The sequence below is a fragment of the Drosophila ananassae genome, chromosome XL (genome assembly GCF_017639315.1).
Source record: "Drosophila ananassae strain 14024-0371.13 chromosome XL, ASM1763931v2, whole genome shotgun sequence".
In the NCBI taxonomy this organism is placed as follows: domain Eukaryota; kingdom Metazoa; phylum Arthropoda; class Insecta; order Diptera; family Drosophilidae; genus Drosophila; species Drosophila ananassae.
In genome coordinates, this window is record NC_057931.1 from 14,184,994 (window position 1) to 14,201,959 (window position 16,966).

General features: G+C 46.4%; 7 protein-coding genes across 12 annotated transcripts; 2 read left to right on the top strand and 5 right to left on the bottom strand.

Annotated features, from left to right (window-relative positions):
• Positions 1-319: 319 nt before the first annotated feature.
• LOC6502930 (FAD-linked sulfhydryl oxidase ALR) lies at positions 320-2,309 on the bottom strand. Of its 3 annotated transcripts, XM_044717015.1 has the most exons (5): positions 2,238-2,283; positions 2,096-2,164; positions 1,318-1,718; positions 1,032-1,264; positions 320-962 (listed from the first exon to the last, which is right to left on the bottom strand). In XM_044717015.1, exons 3-5 carry the CDS (start codon positions 1,531-1,533, stop codon positions 800-802), a joined length of 612 nt encoding a protein of 203 aa, XP_044572950.1. In that variant the 5' UTR covers positions 1,534-1,718; positions 2,096-2,164; positions 2,238-2,283; the 3' UTR covers positions 320-799. The 3 variants fall into 3 exon arrangements, with proteins under 3 accessions (XP_044572950.1, XP_001963570.2, XP_014761264.2); XM_001963534.3 differs by having other exon boundaries at positions 2,096-2,309; XM_014905778.3 differs by lacking the exon at positions 2,238-2,283 and having other exon boundaries at positions 1,318-1,758; positions 2,096-2,237.
• Positions 2,310-2,326: 17 nt separating this feature from the next.
• On the bottom strand, positions 2,327-4,282 carry LOC6502929 (beta-parvin). The gene is made up of 4 exons (XM_001963535.4): positions 4,063-4,282; positions 3,636-3,725; positions 3,302-3,573; positions 2,327-3,243 (listed from the first exon to the last, which is right to left on the bottom strand). The coding sequence occupies exons 1-4, from the start codon at positions 4,181-4,183 to the stop codon at positions 2,623-2,625; spliced, it is 1,104 nt and encodes a 367-aa protein (XP_001963571.1). The 5' UTR covers positions 4,184-4,282; the 3' UTR covers positions 2,327-2,622.
• A 222-nt stretch (positions 4,283-4,504) lies between these two features.
• Positions 4,505-5,007, bottom strand: LOC6502928 (transmembrane protein 203). Its single transcript, XM_001963536.4, has one exon. It carries the CDS (start codon positions 5,005-5,007, stop codon positions 4,567-4,569), a length of 441 nt encoding a protein of 146 aa, XP_001963572.1. The 3' UTR covers positions 4,505-4,566.
• Positions 4,505-5,737, bottom strand: LOC6502927 (ribonuclease P protein subunit p20). Its single transcript, XM_001963537.4, has 2 exons — positions 5,422-5,737; positions 4,505-5,366 (listed from the first exon to the last, which is right to left on the bottom strand). The coding sequence occupies exons 1-2, from the start codon at positions 5,572-5,574 to the stop codon at positions 5,013-5,015; spliced, it is 507 nt and encodes a 168-aa protein (XP_001963573.1). The 5' UTR covers positions 5,575-5,737; the 3' UTR covers positions 4,505-5,012.
• Positions 5,738-6,015: 278 nt separating this feature from the next.
• LOC6503172 (cytochrome c oxidase subunit 6B1) lies at positions 6,016-10,253 on the top strand. 3 transcript variants are annotated; one of them, XM_001963539.4, is made up of 2 exons: positions 6,016-6,160; positions 9,668-10,253. In XM_001963539.4, the coding sequence occupies exon 2, from the start codon at positions 9,693-9,695 to the stop codon at positions 9,924-9,926; it is 234 nt and encodes a 77-aa protein (XP_001963575.1). In that variant the 5' UTR covers positions 6,016-6,160; positions 9,668-9,692; the 3' UTR covers positions 9,927-10,253. The 3 variants fall into 3 exon arrangements, with proteins under 3 accessions (XP_001963575.1, XP_044572951.1, XP_014761324.1); XM_044717016.1 differs by having other exon boundaries at positions 6,077-6,160; positions 9,631-10,253; XM_014905838.3 differs by lacking the exon at positions 6,016-6,160 and adding an exon at positions 6,323-6,442.
• LOC6503171 (arginine/serine-rich protein 1) lies at positions 6,346-9,330 on the top strand. Of its 2 annotated transcripts, none has more exons than XM_032455971.2 (3): positions 6,346-6,442; positions 6,683-6,903; positions 7,539-9,330. In XM_032455971.2, the coding sequence occupies exon 3, from the start codon at positions 7,637-7,639 to the stop codon at positions 8,816-8,818; it is 1,182 nt and encodes a 393-aa protein (XP_032311862.1). In that variant the 5' UTR covers positions 6,346-6,442; positions 6,683-6,903; positions 7,539-7,636; the 3' UTR covers positions 8,819-9,330. The 2 variants fall into 2 exon arrangements, with proteins under 2 accessions (XP_032311862.1, XP_014761320.1); XM_014905834.3 differs by having other exon boundaries at positions 7,552-9,330.
• A 395-nt stretch (positions 10,254-10,648) lies between the features above and the next one.
• On the bottom strand, positions 10,649-15,341 carry LOC6502926 (transmembrane protein 198). The gene is made up of 5 exons (XM_001963540.4): positions 14,628-15,341; positions 13,337-13,702; positions 13,112-13,276; positions 12,703-13,044; positions 10,649-12,638 (listed from the first exon to the last, which is right to left on the bottom strand). Exons 1-5 carry the CDS (start codon positions 14,721-14,723, stop codon positions 12,453-12,455), a joined length of 1,155 nt encoding a protein of 384 aa, XP_001963576.1. The 5' UTR covers positions 14,724-15,341; the 3' UTR covers positions 10,649-12,452.
• Between the last annotated feature and the right edge of the window lie 1,625 nt (positions 15,342-16,966).

Below are 16,966 nucleotides of genomic sequence, written 5' to 3' on the forward strand. Positions count from 1 at the left end.
ATTTTTGTAATTGAGTTTAAGAATATGAATTTATCTTCTAAAATATTATTTTAACACAACATTGAAACGCCAGAATATTTTCTTTTTCAAAAACCATGTCCTAACAGGCCAAAGTCCACACTGACCAATGTCTAGACTCTAGATCATTCCATTTCGTATCATTAGAGCCATTTCCAAACAGTTTTGTTGCGCAAGTGAGTCAGCAGAAGAGGAACAACCCCCACACATGCCCTTATCTATGACAGAAGATAAGCGCGAAGAAGATAAGCATTTCTACATATCCCTTAGCCCACCACCCTGCCAGTGATAATGCATGATATTCAACAAATTTTGTATTGTCATAGCAAGTGTTCATAGCCGGCAAAAGCATTTAACAAAAGACCTTTGGATGTGTTCTTCTATTACGGTATAACACAATTTCACGTCGCCCTTAGTCGACTCAGGCCCCGACCGATCGGCTTCCCAGTTTTATGTGCTAGTCTGGGCGGAGGAATGCAGTAAGGGAAATGGGCCACCGCCCAAAAACATGGCACAGAGATTCGGACACCGACTCGCCGCCTAGCTAAAGTTCGGTCGCCATCGAGGAAGCACCGGAGCACCGCCTTCGCTGAATCGAGTGTCTGTCAATGAGTTTGTGTACGTAAATATGCCGAACCATTTAAGTGGGACAATTCTGGTCAACATGGTTTATGTAGCAGTATGACATTTATGTATCAGGGGGCTCTTCGCATCGGAATGGGGAGCGACCACGGCTGCGGCTTGCGGGGGCGAGCGGGGCGACGGGTCGACGGAGCGGTGTCTATTCGCAGGAACCGTCTAGCCAGCCGTCGCGCCAACGCTCGTTCACCTTGCTGCAGTCGAAGAGCGGCTTACCGAGTTTATCGTTCACTCGGTTATGGAACTTGCATAGCCACATAGCCAGTTCCTTCTGTGAGTTGACGTTGATGGGATTGACGTCCAAACTGCAGGATACAGATACAGGTTACCAATCAGGAAACAGTGGGGGAAACAACGTTTACACAAAAACTTACTCGGTACGGAAATCTTTGGCGCAGAACTCGCAGGGATAGAGACGAGAGAGGACCTCAAAGAAAGTCTTCATGTCGCGCTTCTCTGTGTCTGTGGGATTGTCCGAATAGAAAGCGGCCATGGTATGCAGCAGGCCCCACGTAGATATGCCCAAACGCACTTTGTCCAGCGGACAGTCATCACGAACCTCCTCGGCATTAACGCTTATCTTCTCCGCAGTGGCCATGTGTTTGACCTAGAAAATATTTGATGTATGAACAAATGTGTCTAAGGTAAAGGGAAATCCACCTTAGAATTTTGCACGTTTGAGATAAGCCGCTGCTGTTTGGACCACGACTTGAAGTCGTTGCACGTGCGGCAGTTGGAGTCTTGCTTGCCGCCGTTAGTTCTTCGATGGGCTGCAAATGAGCTGTCCTCCTGCTCTGACCGTGGCGGCGGCGGTGGACGCTCCGACTGCTGGTCGGCCGGCGAAGGCCGTGCAAACGTGGGAGTCGCCTGGGACATGTTGTCGGGGTCACGGAGGATGCGGAGAACGGTGCGCTGGAGGCGGCGAATTACCAGGCGAGTCGCCTCTCGACTAAGGTCTAGTTGCGTGGGGCTGCTGTAATCGTAGCCAAAATTATGGCAGTTGCGGCGCAGGAAGAGCGATGTAGTGGCGGGCAGCTCTAATATCTTGAAACTTCTCTCAGCTATTGTGAAAATCATAAAAAGTATGCGCATGGTTGCCACCTTGATTCAAAACGACACATTTTGTAGAACATACGTTTGGCTGTTATATTTGCACCGGTAAAGCGTTAGGCATGAAGCATTGGGGACATGGTATCTAATTTCGTGGACGTTGCAATTGGCGGAAGGCTCAAATACTGAAATCTCCAAAGCTAAATAATTTCTTTTGTTTCAATTCAAATCTTTCGCTCCTTGTTGCAATCGATTTGCAGGCGTCTGGCAACTTTGCCGGCGTTGCGATCGATAAACGATAGGCCGAAAGGCGCGACAATTCAAACGCGAGAAGGGGACAGGACAGCAAAGCAGCTAACTTAAACAAAAAGTTGAATTAAATACTCACATGTGAAATAAATAGAAGACAGAGGTAGTGTGAGTAGGTGCTGCCCCTGAGAAATTTTGCGCCTTGAAACTGTTTGAAATAGAATAACACATATGCTATTGGCAATATTTATTGATTTTTCTAATCGAAATTTTAAACGTACACCATACAATTTTTGAAGACTTTTTCCGTACACTTTTACATTTATAGGTTTGATCTGTGTAATCTGTGACATAATTCGCAAAAGCTCTGTGTGTTTAAAAGGCACATTTTCATTTATTGTTTATTAATACAGTAAATTCATTTAGTAACAACTATTAGCGGTTAACAACTGGCCGCCGGATTGGGTTTCGGTTTCGATTTGGGGTTAGCTCTGCTCTTCAAGGCGGAGCAGCTTAACAGCTTAACGGCTCGCAATGGTTAGACATACGACATACATAAACGTAACCGTCCGTTAGACGCACATATATAAATTACGCGTAAAAACATGCAAAATGTTAATATTTAAAAATGTAAATGGGCATCGGATGGCTGACTGGCAATGGCTCTCAGGCGAAGTCCCGGAACATGGTGAACAAGCTGTAGAGGACGCGCAGGGTGGACTTTAAATCCATGTTGACGATGTCTAGGGGGCGAGCCTTCGGCTTGGGCAGCCCCACGTCCTGCATAAGGTCGAAGGCAAACGCCACGTTGCTGACCTTTTGCTCGGTGTCCTGGGGCGTCAGGTGGAACTCGTGCAACGGCACAAAGAAGCCGCCAAGTAGGCCCATTAGAAGGCACAGATAGACACCGTCGTGGAAGTCCGTGTTCAGGTCGGTGATCTCGAAGTTCAGCTTGGCCAGGTGCTTGTTCACGAACGTGATCAGCGATTTCTTCACCACTGCCAGCTTATCGGGCGCAATATCGATCAGTGTGTCGAAGGCGTCCTTTTCGCAGCGCATGCCCACATCGTCATACTCGGAGGTAATCTGCTCCTGGAATTTCTGTGCGTTTAGTACACCAGCGTTCTTCTCGGCGATCACCACGGACACGAACACGTTCTCCGGCAGACGTACAGGTGCCCGGAAGTGGCGCACCAGTGCCACCAGCAGATGCAGGATAGCGACTAGGTTCTTCGAGTGCACACTGGCCACTGACCACTTGGGAATCTTGTGGTGGAAGCCCAGGGTCTATAAATAGCGGAAATTATAGTAAGAAGCATTGATTGTTTCGATGTTAAAGCCCTACATGGTTAACAGCCTTTAAGACAATGTTCAGCTTCTCGAGCTGTCCCTGTTCCGATTGTGTGACTTCTGGAACGTCCAGTTTCTTGCTCGTGAGCTTTTCCCACAGCTTATGCAGCACCTGGCCGTCGTACATGTCTTCGTCCAGTTGCTGGACAATGATGCGCTGCTCAGCCAACTCGTCGTTGATCCAGTCGACAAGGATACGCTGCAGTTCAACTACCACAGGATCGTTGATGGACTGTGGGTCAATGACGGCTCGCTGTTCATGTTCGCCTAAAAAGAGTTAAAAAGAGAGTAAGATGCAAGCTTCTCCTTTTCATTGGTGCTAAACTCACGCAGAGCATAGTCCTCAGGTGGGATGTCGTACTGATTAGGGGATCCAGGCGAGTCGATGGCATACTTTCCCTCCTCCTGAACTTTTTTCACTGCAAGCAGAGAATCACAAAGAGGTCTTGATAAAGTAAACAACAATGACGATACGCACACCACACACAGGCACAAACTGCACGCCCACAAAGATCGCCGCTCTGCTTATTTGTTTGTGTGCGTCATCAGTGACGCAATGTTCTGATTTAGCAGCGCACATCTGTTCCCAGAAGTGCTCAGTGGACGCCCAAGGAGGTGGTTAGGGCCCATCCTTGGCACACATCCCTTCAGAGGGAGGTGAAACAGTGGCTTCCACAGCCAATACACAGTTCTTACGACTATGGTTGGACCCTATTTGGGCCTCGCAAATCTATCCGATCCCAAATTAACACTAACCTTCGCGAGTTCCTCGTTTGCGGCCCAGGGTGCTGAATTTGTCCCAGAAACTGTCCTCTTTTTCGCCCTTTTTAATGGCCGAGGGCGTGTGCGGCGACTTGGGTCGGTTGAGCGTCGACATGGCTAATCAGTGGACGAGTAAAAGTTTATAATTGTGCAGCTCTCAATGTTATTGTTTCTGGCAGCAGTTTCTCTCGGAGCTGCCACCTTGTCAGCAGTCTCCCGTTGCCCAACACTGAAATTCGGAGTTGAAGTCGAAAGGTAACTTTCAGAGTTGGAGCTGAAGATATGAAATCAGGCTGCATTCTTAAAAGGATCCACGATCCTTGCAATGCGAATGATGTATATTAATTTTCAAAATCTGGACTATACAAATCCCTTAATTTAATTATACTCTATGATCCATTTAATATGTTTTATCAACACTGTTAAGAACACAAAATTTCTGATATTCAAAAAACAAATAAATTTACATGTTTATTTAGACCAAATATGAGCTAGCCTTTAGATGGAGTTGGGCAGCTGGCAGGCGCGCACCGCTACAAGTTGCAGCAACACGAAAATCGGCGAGAAGACTTCCGAGTACTCGAGGCCCGTCTTCCCAGAGAGCTTGAGGCACAGCAGGTACTTGAAGATGGCAATTAGCACTAGGAAGTAGGTGCTCCACATGAAGCGGTGCAGCGCCTTGCGCTTGTTGTCCGAGTCCAAGTACATACGTATGCCCACAATTACGCAGAAGTACGCGTTACAAATGTCGATGAAGAACAAAGGGCTGAAGACGGTGAACCAGTCGCCCACCAGCTCGGGAAGAACGCCTCCAGTCGATCCCGCGGCGGACAGCTTGACAGCTAGCGTAATGGTGAATACGAGAAGGCCGCAAAGGTTGACCAGAATCTCGAACTCGGTCAGCCCCAGCCAGCGCACCAGCTCAGAGAGCTTGAACATAGTCTCTACTGCCTGGGCTTTGCTTTTCCTCGGAACTGGGACTGCGCTTGAAGCTGCGGGGTTGGTGCAGCGGGCAACGGTGGCACCGCTATCTCAAACAAGCTGCGATTGAAGATCTTGATGTGCAATGCCGAGTTCTTGCGGTGGCGAAAGGTCAGGTCCTCCTCATCACACAATGGGTGCAATTCGTCCAACAAGCTGATGGTGGAGGTGTTGATTGCGTAGCTAAGGGTTCCCTCCGAGTTTTCGATGAGACGCAGGGCAAGATTGACGCCGCGTGTGACGGAGAAGCCCATGCAGTGCAGGAAGATCTCCTTAGCGCCAGAGCTGAACAGCTCCTGGCATCGCCGCAGCTGAGCCTATTGGAAGAATTAGTTGTAACCATTGTCACACCGTTTCTGTTTATTTACTTGCCTTGAAGTCTGTTTTTCTGGTAATATAAATGTGCTGGCGGCCGCTGGCAGGACGTGGTGGCTGCTTTCGCACTACTCGGTGTCTGTTGTTGTTGTTGCGTCTGTTGTTGGATCTCGGCTTGGCCCCGTGTTCCTTTGGAGCATTGCTTTCCATTATCGGTAAAGTGGGGAAAAGCGCGTATTACTTTTCCATTCTCGCAGCGTGACTCCGAATTGGGGAATATCCAACACTGATCACATGTTATCATCTACCAGTTATCCGATAGTGGCATTCTTTAATATTTCTATTTTAACGTGGGATTGCCGGTTTCGTTTATTTTTATGAGCTTCGAGTGTGAAAAAATATAATTTGTTTTTATTAAACAGACCCAAAAACATTGAAAAATAAAACAAATGGTAAAGAATTTTGAAGATGTGGCAACTTTGACAGTTTCGATAGGCCGTATTCAGTAGGTCAACACTATCTCTATCGCGTTAGCGGTCGCCAGCTGTAAATTTCTTGTCGGAATCTGGAATTTAATTCTGAAGTCGTCGAGATAAAGTGGACAAAATCATCATAGATTTAAAAAAAATATATCGTATTTTCGATAAGTACTCATTTTTCTACAAATAATATCGATAGATCATATATATATGTTATGAACAACCCTAGCCGTGTGTAATCGGTCATCACTATTTTCCTATCGCTCGTGAGATTCGCCAGGTTGAAAATTTTTCGTCGTACTCTCGGAACAACAAAGGTATGTTTTTCGCCCTGACCAGGCAAAAAAAGCTTGCATCAGCAGGCTAACCAGACCGTAAGCCGAGGCACTGATCGATACGGGTGCCAGTCCCTCTTCCACTCGAAAAAGAACACCCATAAGACTCGTAACTCTCACACATACACACACACATACACAACGCACAAGTACACGCACACTAACGTCTCCTGCGGACAGCGGCAGGAAAAATACAAATTACATAACCTGCATAGCTGGTATTGCAATTAGAATTAGTCCAGGCCCTCGGTATAGAGACCAAATGTAAGTCTGCATTCGTAAGTTGCCCAAAAGGTGCCCGCCAAGCGGGGGACAGCCCCCCAGGTTACATAAGTGTCGAGGGGAGCGCTGACCCAACCAAAAGTGTGTCCAAAGCATCAAAGTCCTAACCACAATCGTAGCAAAAATCTATAAAATAATAAAAAAAGACAGACCAGACCCCTGCACAATGTCCTGGTGCGAGTAACGTTTGTATTTATGCGTTCAAGTCATTTTTCCATGCAGGCCGAAAATCCGATACGTTTCAGAGAGTCTGATTCGGGTTCGGTGAGATTTAAGCAAGCACAAAGCAAGCACACAGAAAAGCAAGCCACCAGACCCGAAACACCGATCCCCAGCGAGCCACCGCGGATGGAAACGTAACGCCACCCAGCTCAGCTCAGCTCAGCTCCGGAGCCCACCACACAAGGACAAGGATCCACCAGCAGCTCGGATAACGCAAACAAGTAAATTTACCATTTCTCATATTTCTCAGTTCAGTTGAATCTGCCAGCCAGAGCAAGCAATCAAGCAAGCAAACATCCAAAAAATAATTCTATATACAGTTTGATTCTAAATCATTGTACCAAATTGCATAAGAATCGCGAGTACGCTCGCTTTTTTTCTTGCTGTCGAGTGCCCGCCCGCCCGTCTTGGCTGTCTTGGCTGGAGCTCTGCTTCCTGATCGGAGGACGCCCGTGTCACACCCCCTCGCCCACGCCCACACCCACATAATACACATACATAACATCTCGGGTCGAGGAGCCAGTGCCAGCCAAGTCAACTCGAAACCACCCTCCAAGTCAAATCCGGGCCACTGTGGCGACACAAGAAAGTAAGCTCGATTCGGTTCGATTCGATTTGATTTGATTTGATTTGATACCCTTCGATTTGATTGTCGATTTTGACAGCGCCGAGCCAAATCTCAAGCCAGGCGAAGCAGACAGATCAAAAGCAAGAAACATACAGAAAGCAATGCTAAAAAATATATAACCATACAGAAAAGCTAAAGAATATCAGAACAGTAAGAAAGCATACAGATATTGTGTATATAGGTATTCCGTTAAAGACTCTGCCAACTGCTCGATTTAACGCGGCACAGTTTCGAATTGCAGATCTTCGCTCTACCACCCGCTACCCGCTACCAACAACAACAACAACAACCGCACCCGCATTCGCATCCGCAACCAAAACCGAGAAATGTCGTCATCCCGCTTGCCCTACAACCAGCAAGACCAGTCGGATCACCATTATCGGCGCGGCGGACGCGGCCAGCAGCGCGGCTACTACGATCGCGGCTCCTCCGGATCTTCCAGTGCCTACAGGCATAGGGACCGGGAGAGGGAGCGGGACCGAGACCGCAGCCGCTCCTCGGAGCGTCGCCGCTACAGTCGCTCCTACTCCCGTAGCGTCAGTCAGAGTCGCAGCCGATCGCGTTCCCACTCTGTGGAGCGCTCCAACCACAGGCGTCGCCGTCAGGAGCAGCGTCACCCAAACCGCTACCACAAGGAACAACGGGATCGTTCCAGGGATCGCGACCGGGACCGGGACCACTCCCGGCGCGAAAGCAGCTACTACCGCCGCTCGGAGTCGCCCGGCAACAGTTCCGGACCCGCCAGCACCAGCAGCAACAATCACAGCCAGCGGAAAGGTCAGAATCCAAGCACATCCTCTGAACAGTCGGAGCAAAGCGCTCACCCGAAGGCAGCCATAACCCCGGAACTGGGACAGGGCCAACCAGGCGGCAAGGCCAATCCCGTGGGTGCCTACTACAACCTGGACACCGACGAGCCGATCGACAAGGAGCGCATACACCGCGAAATGGAACAAAAGCTGCGCGAAGCTCTGGCCAGAGAAGGCAAGGTCTATCCGCCGCCCAAGCCCGAGCCGCCCTCCCATCCGGTCTTTGCCAATGACGGCTCCTTCATGGAGCTATTTAAGAAGATGCAACAGGAACAGCAGCAGCACCAAGTGGTTGATCATCAAATGGCGGCGGCGGCGGCCTCCACGTCGCTCTCCGCCGCTGCCGGGCGGGAGCAGATCCTGCAGCAGCAGCACCACCACCACCAGTCCCACTTTAATGCAACAGAAGCCGCCACGGCAATGGTTCCACTGCCCGCGATCGCAGCCGGGGCGGCCAGTAGTAGCGCTGCCCCGTATATTGCGGCTGCAGCGGCCGGGAAGCTGGCTCCACCCCCGCCGCTCGTTGGTCGGCGACGCGGTGGCAAGATCCTGAAGACGGGCGTGGTGGCCAAGGTGAAGACTCCGAACGAGAGCGATGTGGATCCGAAGGACTTCTGGTCGCTCTACCTGGCGGAGGTGAACAAGTACAAGAGCAACGCCTGCGACACGGATAACGGAAAGCGTCCGCTGGTCAAGTAGTGGCGCCAGGGCGCCCAGTGGCAGTTCCTCGTGGAAATCTGAACTGAATGCAGGCAGAAAACAAACGTTAACTCTTCAGCACCCCGCAGAATAATGTTTCAAGAGGAGAACACTTATTCGAGCCATTTAACTAATTTAACTTCAAACTTCAAACTCCCCTCCTCGATAGACTCCCCCTCCCGAACACTCTTTCGTCCTCCGAACTCCCCAGACCTCCGAAGATTACCTGGATTGTAGATTGTAGATTGTAGACCTAGAGGGCATTCTTCTCATTTTTTGTTTGTTTTTTAAAAGTAAGCAAGCGCAGAGAAATTTGTATTGTGAACCAACACGGTTATGAAGTGTAAGTCGAGGGACTGCAGAACCCCGAGACTCGGCCCCGAGACACGTATCTTAAAACAAATAAACGTAGCATAGATCGTAAGCCATAAACATAGATTTGTATACAATTATGTACCGCTATATACACCATATACCGCTCATTCGCCATTGAGAAGTGTGAAAAAGACTAACCTCTGTGATTTGTATGTCTATCTCTTCCTTCCCTCCCGTTTTTCGCACTGAAAATATTGTACTTTACGTTTTGTTCCGTTACTTTCATGTCATCCCATCTCTTTCGTTTACACTTTCTCTCGCTCTACACCACCACGTTCATTATTTGTTCCGCCATCTCTTTCTCTTCTTGTACCTTGGTTTACGATATTGGTTACGATATTCTTCCTTCCCTTTTTGGTTATGTTCCGTTCTTTTCCGTTCGGTTCTATTTCCGTTTTCGTTTCCGTTTCCTTTTATTTTCCTTTTCCCAACTAAAGTCTATATGCAATTTTTCATGTCCAAAAACAAAAACAGCGACAAGTCGTCAGACAGCAGCAACATGTCCGCCTACAAGCTGGAGACCGCCCCCTTTGACCCCCGGTTCCCCAACCAGAACGTGACCCGGTACTGCTACCAGTCGTACATCGATTTCCACCGCTGCCAGAAGAAGCGCGGCGAGGACTTCGCCCCCTGCAACTACTTCCAAAAGGTGTACAAGTCGATGTGCCCCAACGCCTGGGTGGAGAAGTGGGACGAGCAGCGCGATAACGGCACATTCCCGGGCCGCATCTAAGCCCGGCCAGCAGCGCACGCCTCCCTAGCCATCCTAAGAACACCAAACGAGACGAAGGCGACCGGAGATGATGATGATGGAGGCTGGGCGGACTGGGTGGACTGGGCGTGGAACGAGAGTGTTGGGGTGGAGCAGCCGAGGGCAGGAGGTTGTCTGACATCCGGATGACAGGATCAGGATCAGGATCTGTAACAGGCAGTTGTAACAATTTCTAAAGTGAACTAGTTCATGTTTGTGCTTTCCCAACGGTGCGGTGAATGAAGACCATCATCTCACCCACCCGTCGTCAAATACAAATACACAATTGTTCAATTCCTGAATTCTGAATCGAGCGTTTCTTTCTTCGTAATTCTCTTGAGCAAGCGCCAGAGGAGGCCGGAACCAGAACCAGTACAACAGAACCGGAACCAGTACCAGTCCAGGCCGAACCAAAATTTTCAAATCCGGATTCAGATCCGCGCAACTGTATTCCGATGTGTTAATTAATAATAAAATCTTAGTCACGAAAAGGAGTTCATTTTTTCCATTAAAGGGGGTTTTCAACTTTTTTTTTAACAATTTTTTTAAAATCTAATGTCTATGGGATTTAGTTTGACATTTTCAGAGTTCCCGTAAGTATTCAAATAGCGATTTCTAAGCAAAATTCTAAAAGATATCCTTTGAGAGCTACTACTTTACTAGTCCTAGACAACCCGAATAAATTCCAAGAGAAAGACATTTCCTTGGCCTGCATCGTTTATTTAATATATCCTTTAAATGTTACAATTTTATTAATTCTTTTTATATTTTTTTTAACGCTGGAGACTGTTTTGAGTTTCGATTTTAGAATCGAAGCCCTAGAACGTCTGTCCAGAACACAATTTATTAAATTTCTTTGGCCTTCGCTGTAGCCCTTAATAGGTTTGTTAATAGCTTTTTTTATCAGTGTATACATATATAGTTTATATGCCTTTCTTTAAGATTCTTGTGAGACTTTCTACTTTAGATGCAGTTATTATCCTTACGCAGAATATGTATTTTTGTTAAATTGAATTTGTTGAGCCCTTGTCTGACAAGAATTCCATTAAATGCTGAGCCGAAAATTCGCTATTTGGAAGGACACTGCCGTACTTTTAACATTCAACCGATTAAATCAAGAGGCTTGGAGGGGAAACAACAACTTATGGGTGAGTTAGTTTCAAATCAACAATTGCGGACGGCAGCAATTACTAGAAACTACTAGAAACTGAATCTTCAACAGAAAACAGGAAAACGAAAACAGTTTGTTGTAAAATGTATCTTTTTGAATTCAGAAAAAAGTGCTTAAGCGCAATGTCCCATCCTCCTTAAGGCTCTAGAATTCTGTTGTATTATATTTTATTTATCACTAAACTTTAAATGCCTTGACGCATGAATCATTATGGTTTGGAATTCATTCGATTTTGTACCGCAGTTTGCAAGGGTCTTGGAGCTTAAAATAAATATATGTACATATATCCGTATAGACATATATGTAGATCTGTCCCAGCAGTTGGGCTGAGAGTGCTTGATAAGACGGCTGATAGAGCGGATCCTTGTTGTTTCCGGTTTCCGGTTTCCGGTTTCTGATTATGCAATTAACTTGTTGTGTGAACTTTACTTTTTTTTTAGCTTTTGGCTTATCGAGTGCTAACGCTAATCTAAACCTAGCCGGCCATAGCTCCGACTGTACTGTACACTTTTAAAATTCAAATGCAGTTATTATGGGGGAGAAGTAAAGCTACTCCTTCCCAACTCCTCTGGTTTTCTGTTTATTGTACTTAGTAGGTATGTTATTGGTATAATAGAGCTTTAACGCAATGCTTAGGCCTATCTGATAGTGGAAATGGAACGAAACGCGGGCCTAGAACCCGCCACTGACACATGTATCGTATAATTATAACACAGATATGAACTGATTAGTAATTGCGGCTGCCTTTCTATATACTTTAGTGGTAGAAGCGTAACTAGTATTCTGTATAGTGGTTTCTGTTTTCAAGGAATTCAATGTAATCACTCCCGGAAGTCAACTTAGAGGTTAGATTCTTAGACTCTTAGATCCTGCACACCCAAGATATATATTCATAATTAGTGTAAGTGGCCTATAATAAGTTGATTTTAGTGTTAAATGTTTTCTTTTTCTTGCGTATATTTAGTAACATTCGAGTATGTGAGAGGAGAACGAAATCGCCTTAGATCCTAAGCTAGAACTCCTAACTGTGCACACATCTTACAGACTACCATTACTCCACCTGCTCTTCCAAACTCCAGCTCCAAAATGCATATATCTGCCGATATTTAAAGCTTCCACTTCTCCACATCTCATCCACCCTGCCACTTTCCTCCTTCTCCGGCACTTTGTGCCTGGTTCCTACAATTTCTACATGCAACCGTACTTGTCAGACCTCCAGAATTTCCTTCAAGTCCTAAAACCTATGCCCCCCGACCCATAAGAGACCCATCCGTGCCCAAGTACCGCAGCCCGTAGCCCCCTTACGGGTATAGTTACATGTAGCTATTGCTTGTTTGTTATCCAATGTCACGGACGATCTCGATCTTGTCGCACAGCTCCGAGTCCGGGTCGTGGATGGTGGTGAAGTGGGTGCGGTCGCTGCGGAAGGTGTTCCGCTCGTTGGAGCTGCTCTTGATGGAGCGCTCCGACGGCGTCTCGGTGCCACTCAGTTGGATGCGCTTCTGCAGGGCAGACACGAAGTTCTGGGGGAGGAGGGAGCGTGTGTCATAGTTCCCAACAAAGGGCGGCAATCCTCTGGCGACTCACCTGCGATATGATGTCCCCACGGGCCGTGCGCACCTGGTAGAGGTAGCGGAACTTGCGCTGCCTGGCCTCCTCTCGGGTTTCCCGGGTGCGGGACTGCGAACGACGCACGGGGGCATGGGCGTGGGTGGGCCCCGCCGGCTGCTGGCCGTGCGGCTGGTGGGCGGCGTGGCTGTGGCCCGGATGGTTGTGATGCCGCATGTAGACGCGCTTCCTGTGGTCCACACGCCAGGCGGTGATGAAGCACTGGACCATGATGCTCAACACAATGGTGACGGGCCAGGCGGCGATCAGGAGTCCGCCGTAACAGGGCGGTGGCGACGGATGCGGTCGCATGCTGAGGATCTGGGGGGCACGAAAAGGATACTCAATTAGAGGATGATCGATAGCAAGTAGAATCCTTGTAACTCACCCAATTGATTGTCTCCAGGCCGTGCATGAAGAAATCAATGGCTCCGATGATCATGGCTGTGCCCACGATACTGGAGGTGAGGATGGTCACGTACTTGACGCAGCAAAGGGTCAGCACGGAGCAGATGACAGCTCCCCCCACCACAGCCACGTAGATCTCACGGTACTGGATGGGATAGGACGAGATTAAGGACACTGCCAAACGACTACCAGTCTCGCAACTTACCCCAAACTCGTTGTCCGGCATGGTGGCCACGCACACGGCCATCGCTGCTCCGGACAGCAGGGCCCCGGCAAAGGCGCTAATCAGGACGGAGGCCACCGGGTAGGTGGAGCCCAGCACGGCGCCCAACAGACCCGCCACAATGGCCAGAGCCGAGTCCGCCGGCTTGCCCAGGAACGTGATCTGGAAATCCTGCAGGATGAAGATGCCGTTGGCGCCGACCATCAGGCCACTGAGGAAGCCCACGGCACGCAGGCAGCGGTAGCCCAGCAGGGCGTAGACTATTCCGAACACCGCGAATATGGCCCAGAGGACGGCGGCCAGGGGCTCCGGGGCCGTGGGGGTGCATGTCTGGCCCTCCAGGATGCCCTGCGAGGAGAAAGAAGAGCGGTGGAGGATTAGGGCTTCGGGCTGACGCGAGGCCTGTGTAATTCGATCAAGGGCGCCGCTGCGCTGACACACATCCTCAAAGGGGTCGAGGGTGTGCAAACAGGCGTTTATGTTTATGCGGACTCTGGCGAAAATTAGCAGCCACTCGGAGGATATTTTAGGAGGAACAGTTTGCATAAATGAATAAAAAATAGGTGGGATAGTGCCAGGATGGTGCATATTATTTGAAAGTGTTGAAAAATTAAGTATACGACATGTGTTCTCTTTAAAGAAGATCCGAAACATTGTAGAGTAAATGTTGTGAATATATTTTGTATTATCAGAATAATTAATATTCTTAACTTAATTTTATCTATATACTATTATTAAATATTCATTTTAAGGAATTGTTTCTTATCCTATTTATATTAAATACATGCATGTGTGGTTTAGTTACTTCTGATCACTTATGATGAATAATTTAGAAATATTTGGTATTTAAAACCACATATAATAAAATTTTTCATTTATAATTTAATAAATAAAAGATGGAATGCCAAAATGTATGCTACGTTTTTGAGGCTTCTTGCGAAGTGCATGTGGCAGCGCTGTTCATGCACTTGTGTGCCGCATGAACGGACAAGCACACAGAGCAGGAGACAGGGAAGCGGCGGACAGAGGGCTGCGGACGGAGGAGACTGCTTCCCTGCGTGCTGGCACAGCTATTGACACACAAAACCCTCCACTTGTACACATTACACTCGACACTTTGCATATTGTCTCGACTTAACCTAAAAAACGGTGCGAATAACGGGCGCATGTGTGGGTGAATATTTACATTTACATGAATTTGCTTTTTCGCGAAATTGCAAGGGATGAGGGTGCGAGAGATGGCGGGATGGCGGGATGGTGGGGATGTACGCACCTTGATGAGGAAGGGCCAATCCAGGTGGGAGATGCCCATGGAGTCGTCGGCTCCGTAGTCGTGGCCATCGTAGCCAGCATCCGATCCCACCCTCATTCCGGTAGACTCTGTATCCTGCTGTATCCTTTTGATTTTATTTGTTTTTTATGATTTCTTTTCTGTTTCGAAGAGGCAGTGGCGAAGCGGGAAAGCTGGCTGATGTACTGGGATTTATGTATTCATTCCGTTGGCGTATCCTCGATTCACATTCCTGCACTGGTTCGGGCGAGCTCCTGCTCCTCTTTTCTCTGATTTGTGTGTCAGCCTGCAGAAGGGCTCAAAATAGGGCGGAGCACCTGCACCTGTGCACCACCTCGGTGTACCACCAAAAAAAATATATACTGGACTTCCCAAAAACTCCTGACGGAGTCACTCCTCTGTGCAGCCTGCAACTGTTATGGGCTCTGGCCGTCCGGAGTAGACATCGTTGCACTGCGACGAGGGACCTGGGCTTTGGGCACAAAGACACGTTTGTTTTAATCGGGGCCAAGCCAAACTCGCTTGTGGTACAACAAAAAACAAGTCCTGCGGCCAAGGCGAACCAAGCAGCGGCCCACTCTCTGCGGCCAGAGCAGGACACACACAGTTAACGGCGCTGCGACGCGCCAGCAGGGACCCTTTCGGCGGCGGCTAGAAAGGGAGCGAAGGACCGTCCATTTGCGTAAGCAAACAACCCTTAACCAGGCGAAGCCCAAAGCTCTCGGCACCAGGAGCTTGCCCGAGAGCTTTCACGCAGGTGCCAGCATGTGGCCAACGGCCGTGGGAAATCAAAATCCTTGTTCCGGTTTCAGCGGAAGTTCTTCCATTTACGGTTGATTAACTCCAATAACAACCCCTTTTATACGAATATCTTAAATATCTACAAATTCTTTAAATAAGCCAATTAAAGTATATAAAGTAAAGACCCACAAGTTTCGAGTTAAAGGCTCCTGTAGCTAGTACTCATTTAAATTCTTTAAGTTTAGTATTCAAAACAAGATTTAATTTTGATAAAATATAATAAAATTTCAATAACACTTATTGATTTAAAACATTGTATATATATTATATATATACATATATACATATATATACATATATACATATACATATATATATATTATATGCTTTTGTTTACTTAGAGTAACCGACTAATGAATATCTCTCTAGTTTATCTTCTGATTCTGAAGGACCTTATTAAAGTATATCCCCATGGCAATCTTCTGATTCTCAGTACCTCACAGACCTTGAAAGAATTTTCTATTTATCTTTAAACAAAATTTTTTATCAAAATTCGTTAGATTTTCTTACAAACGAAAAATCCAAAATTCGTCTTATTTACTTCTCATCCACATTCACATCCATATTTCTGCCGTATTCCTTTTTTTCCTAGCACGATTTCCAGTAGATGGATAGATGGATGCCCTTTCATCAATATACCCAAATTACCCAAATACCAAGATGAATTAGTAACTCAGATTATGCTGAAAACCCTAAACGACTTCTCTTCCCTATGATTCCCTATCATTCTTCAGTAAATTTTTTTTTGGAAAAACACTTCATTCATACCTTTGGAAATTTTCTGTTGGAATTCACTGAAAAATTCTGGATATAACCATAATATCTTAAGATAAGAAATGGTATTGATTGTGAAACAATTTTAATAATGACCATTTATATGTTAATCAATTTAAATTTGTTTGATTTCGATTTTTATATTTGTGTATTAGTCACAAAACCTATCAAATAATGTGAAATTTTAATTTTTTTGAGAAATCACTACACTAGGGTAAAAATATTTATAGATGTCCCAAATATATCCAGTCTTTTTTACTTATAAGTTTAACCTTATCGTCTATACATTTCTGCTAATTTTTATCCCAGGGTCCAGGATACCCCAAACGATTTCTAGATTGTTTCCTTAATAAAAGTCAAAAATTTTTATTTTCCAAGTTTTATTATTTGATAACGAAAAAAGTGATTATTTTTTCAGTTGTATTTTTTATCAATAAATAATGATTGTTTAATTAGATATTTTTAGTACTCATTAAATAATGATTTTATTGAACAAAAAATAATAATTTAAATTTAAGAATTTATGATGGAAAAGCAGACTCTCCCTCAAGAAAAATGTCATAATTGTCGCTCTTTTATATTTCGCTCAATTTTTTGATTTTTCGATTAAATATAAACAAATAATCATTATTTGTAGTGCCTGTTCCTTATTAATTCCCATCCAGCCCTTAGTAACGAATTTTCGATCCAAACTTTTCAAACTTATCCGCTAGAGGCAACTCCATAGAATCAGTTTTATTTTTGAC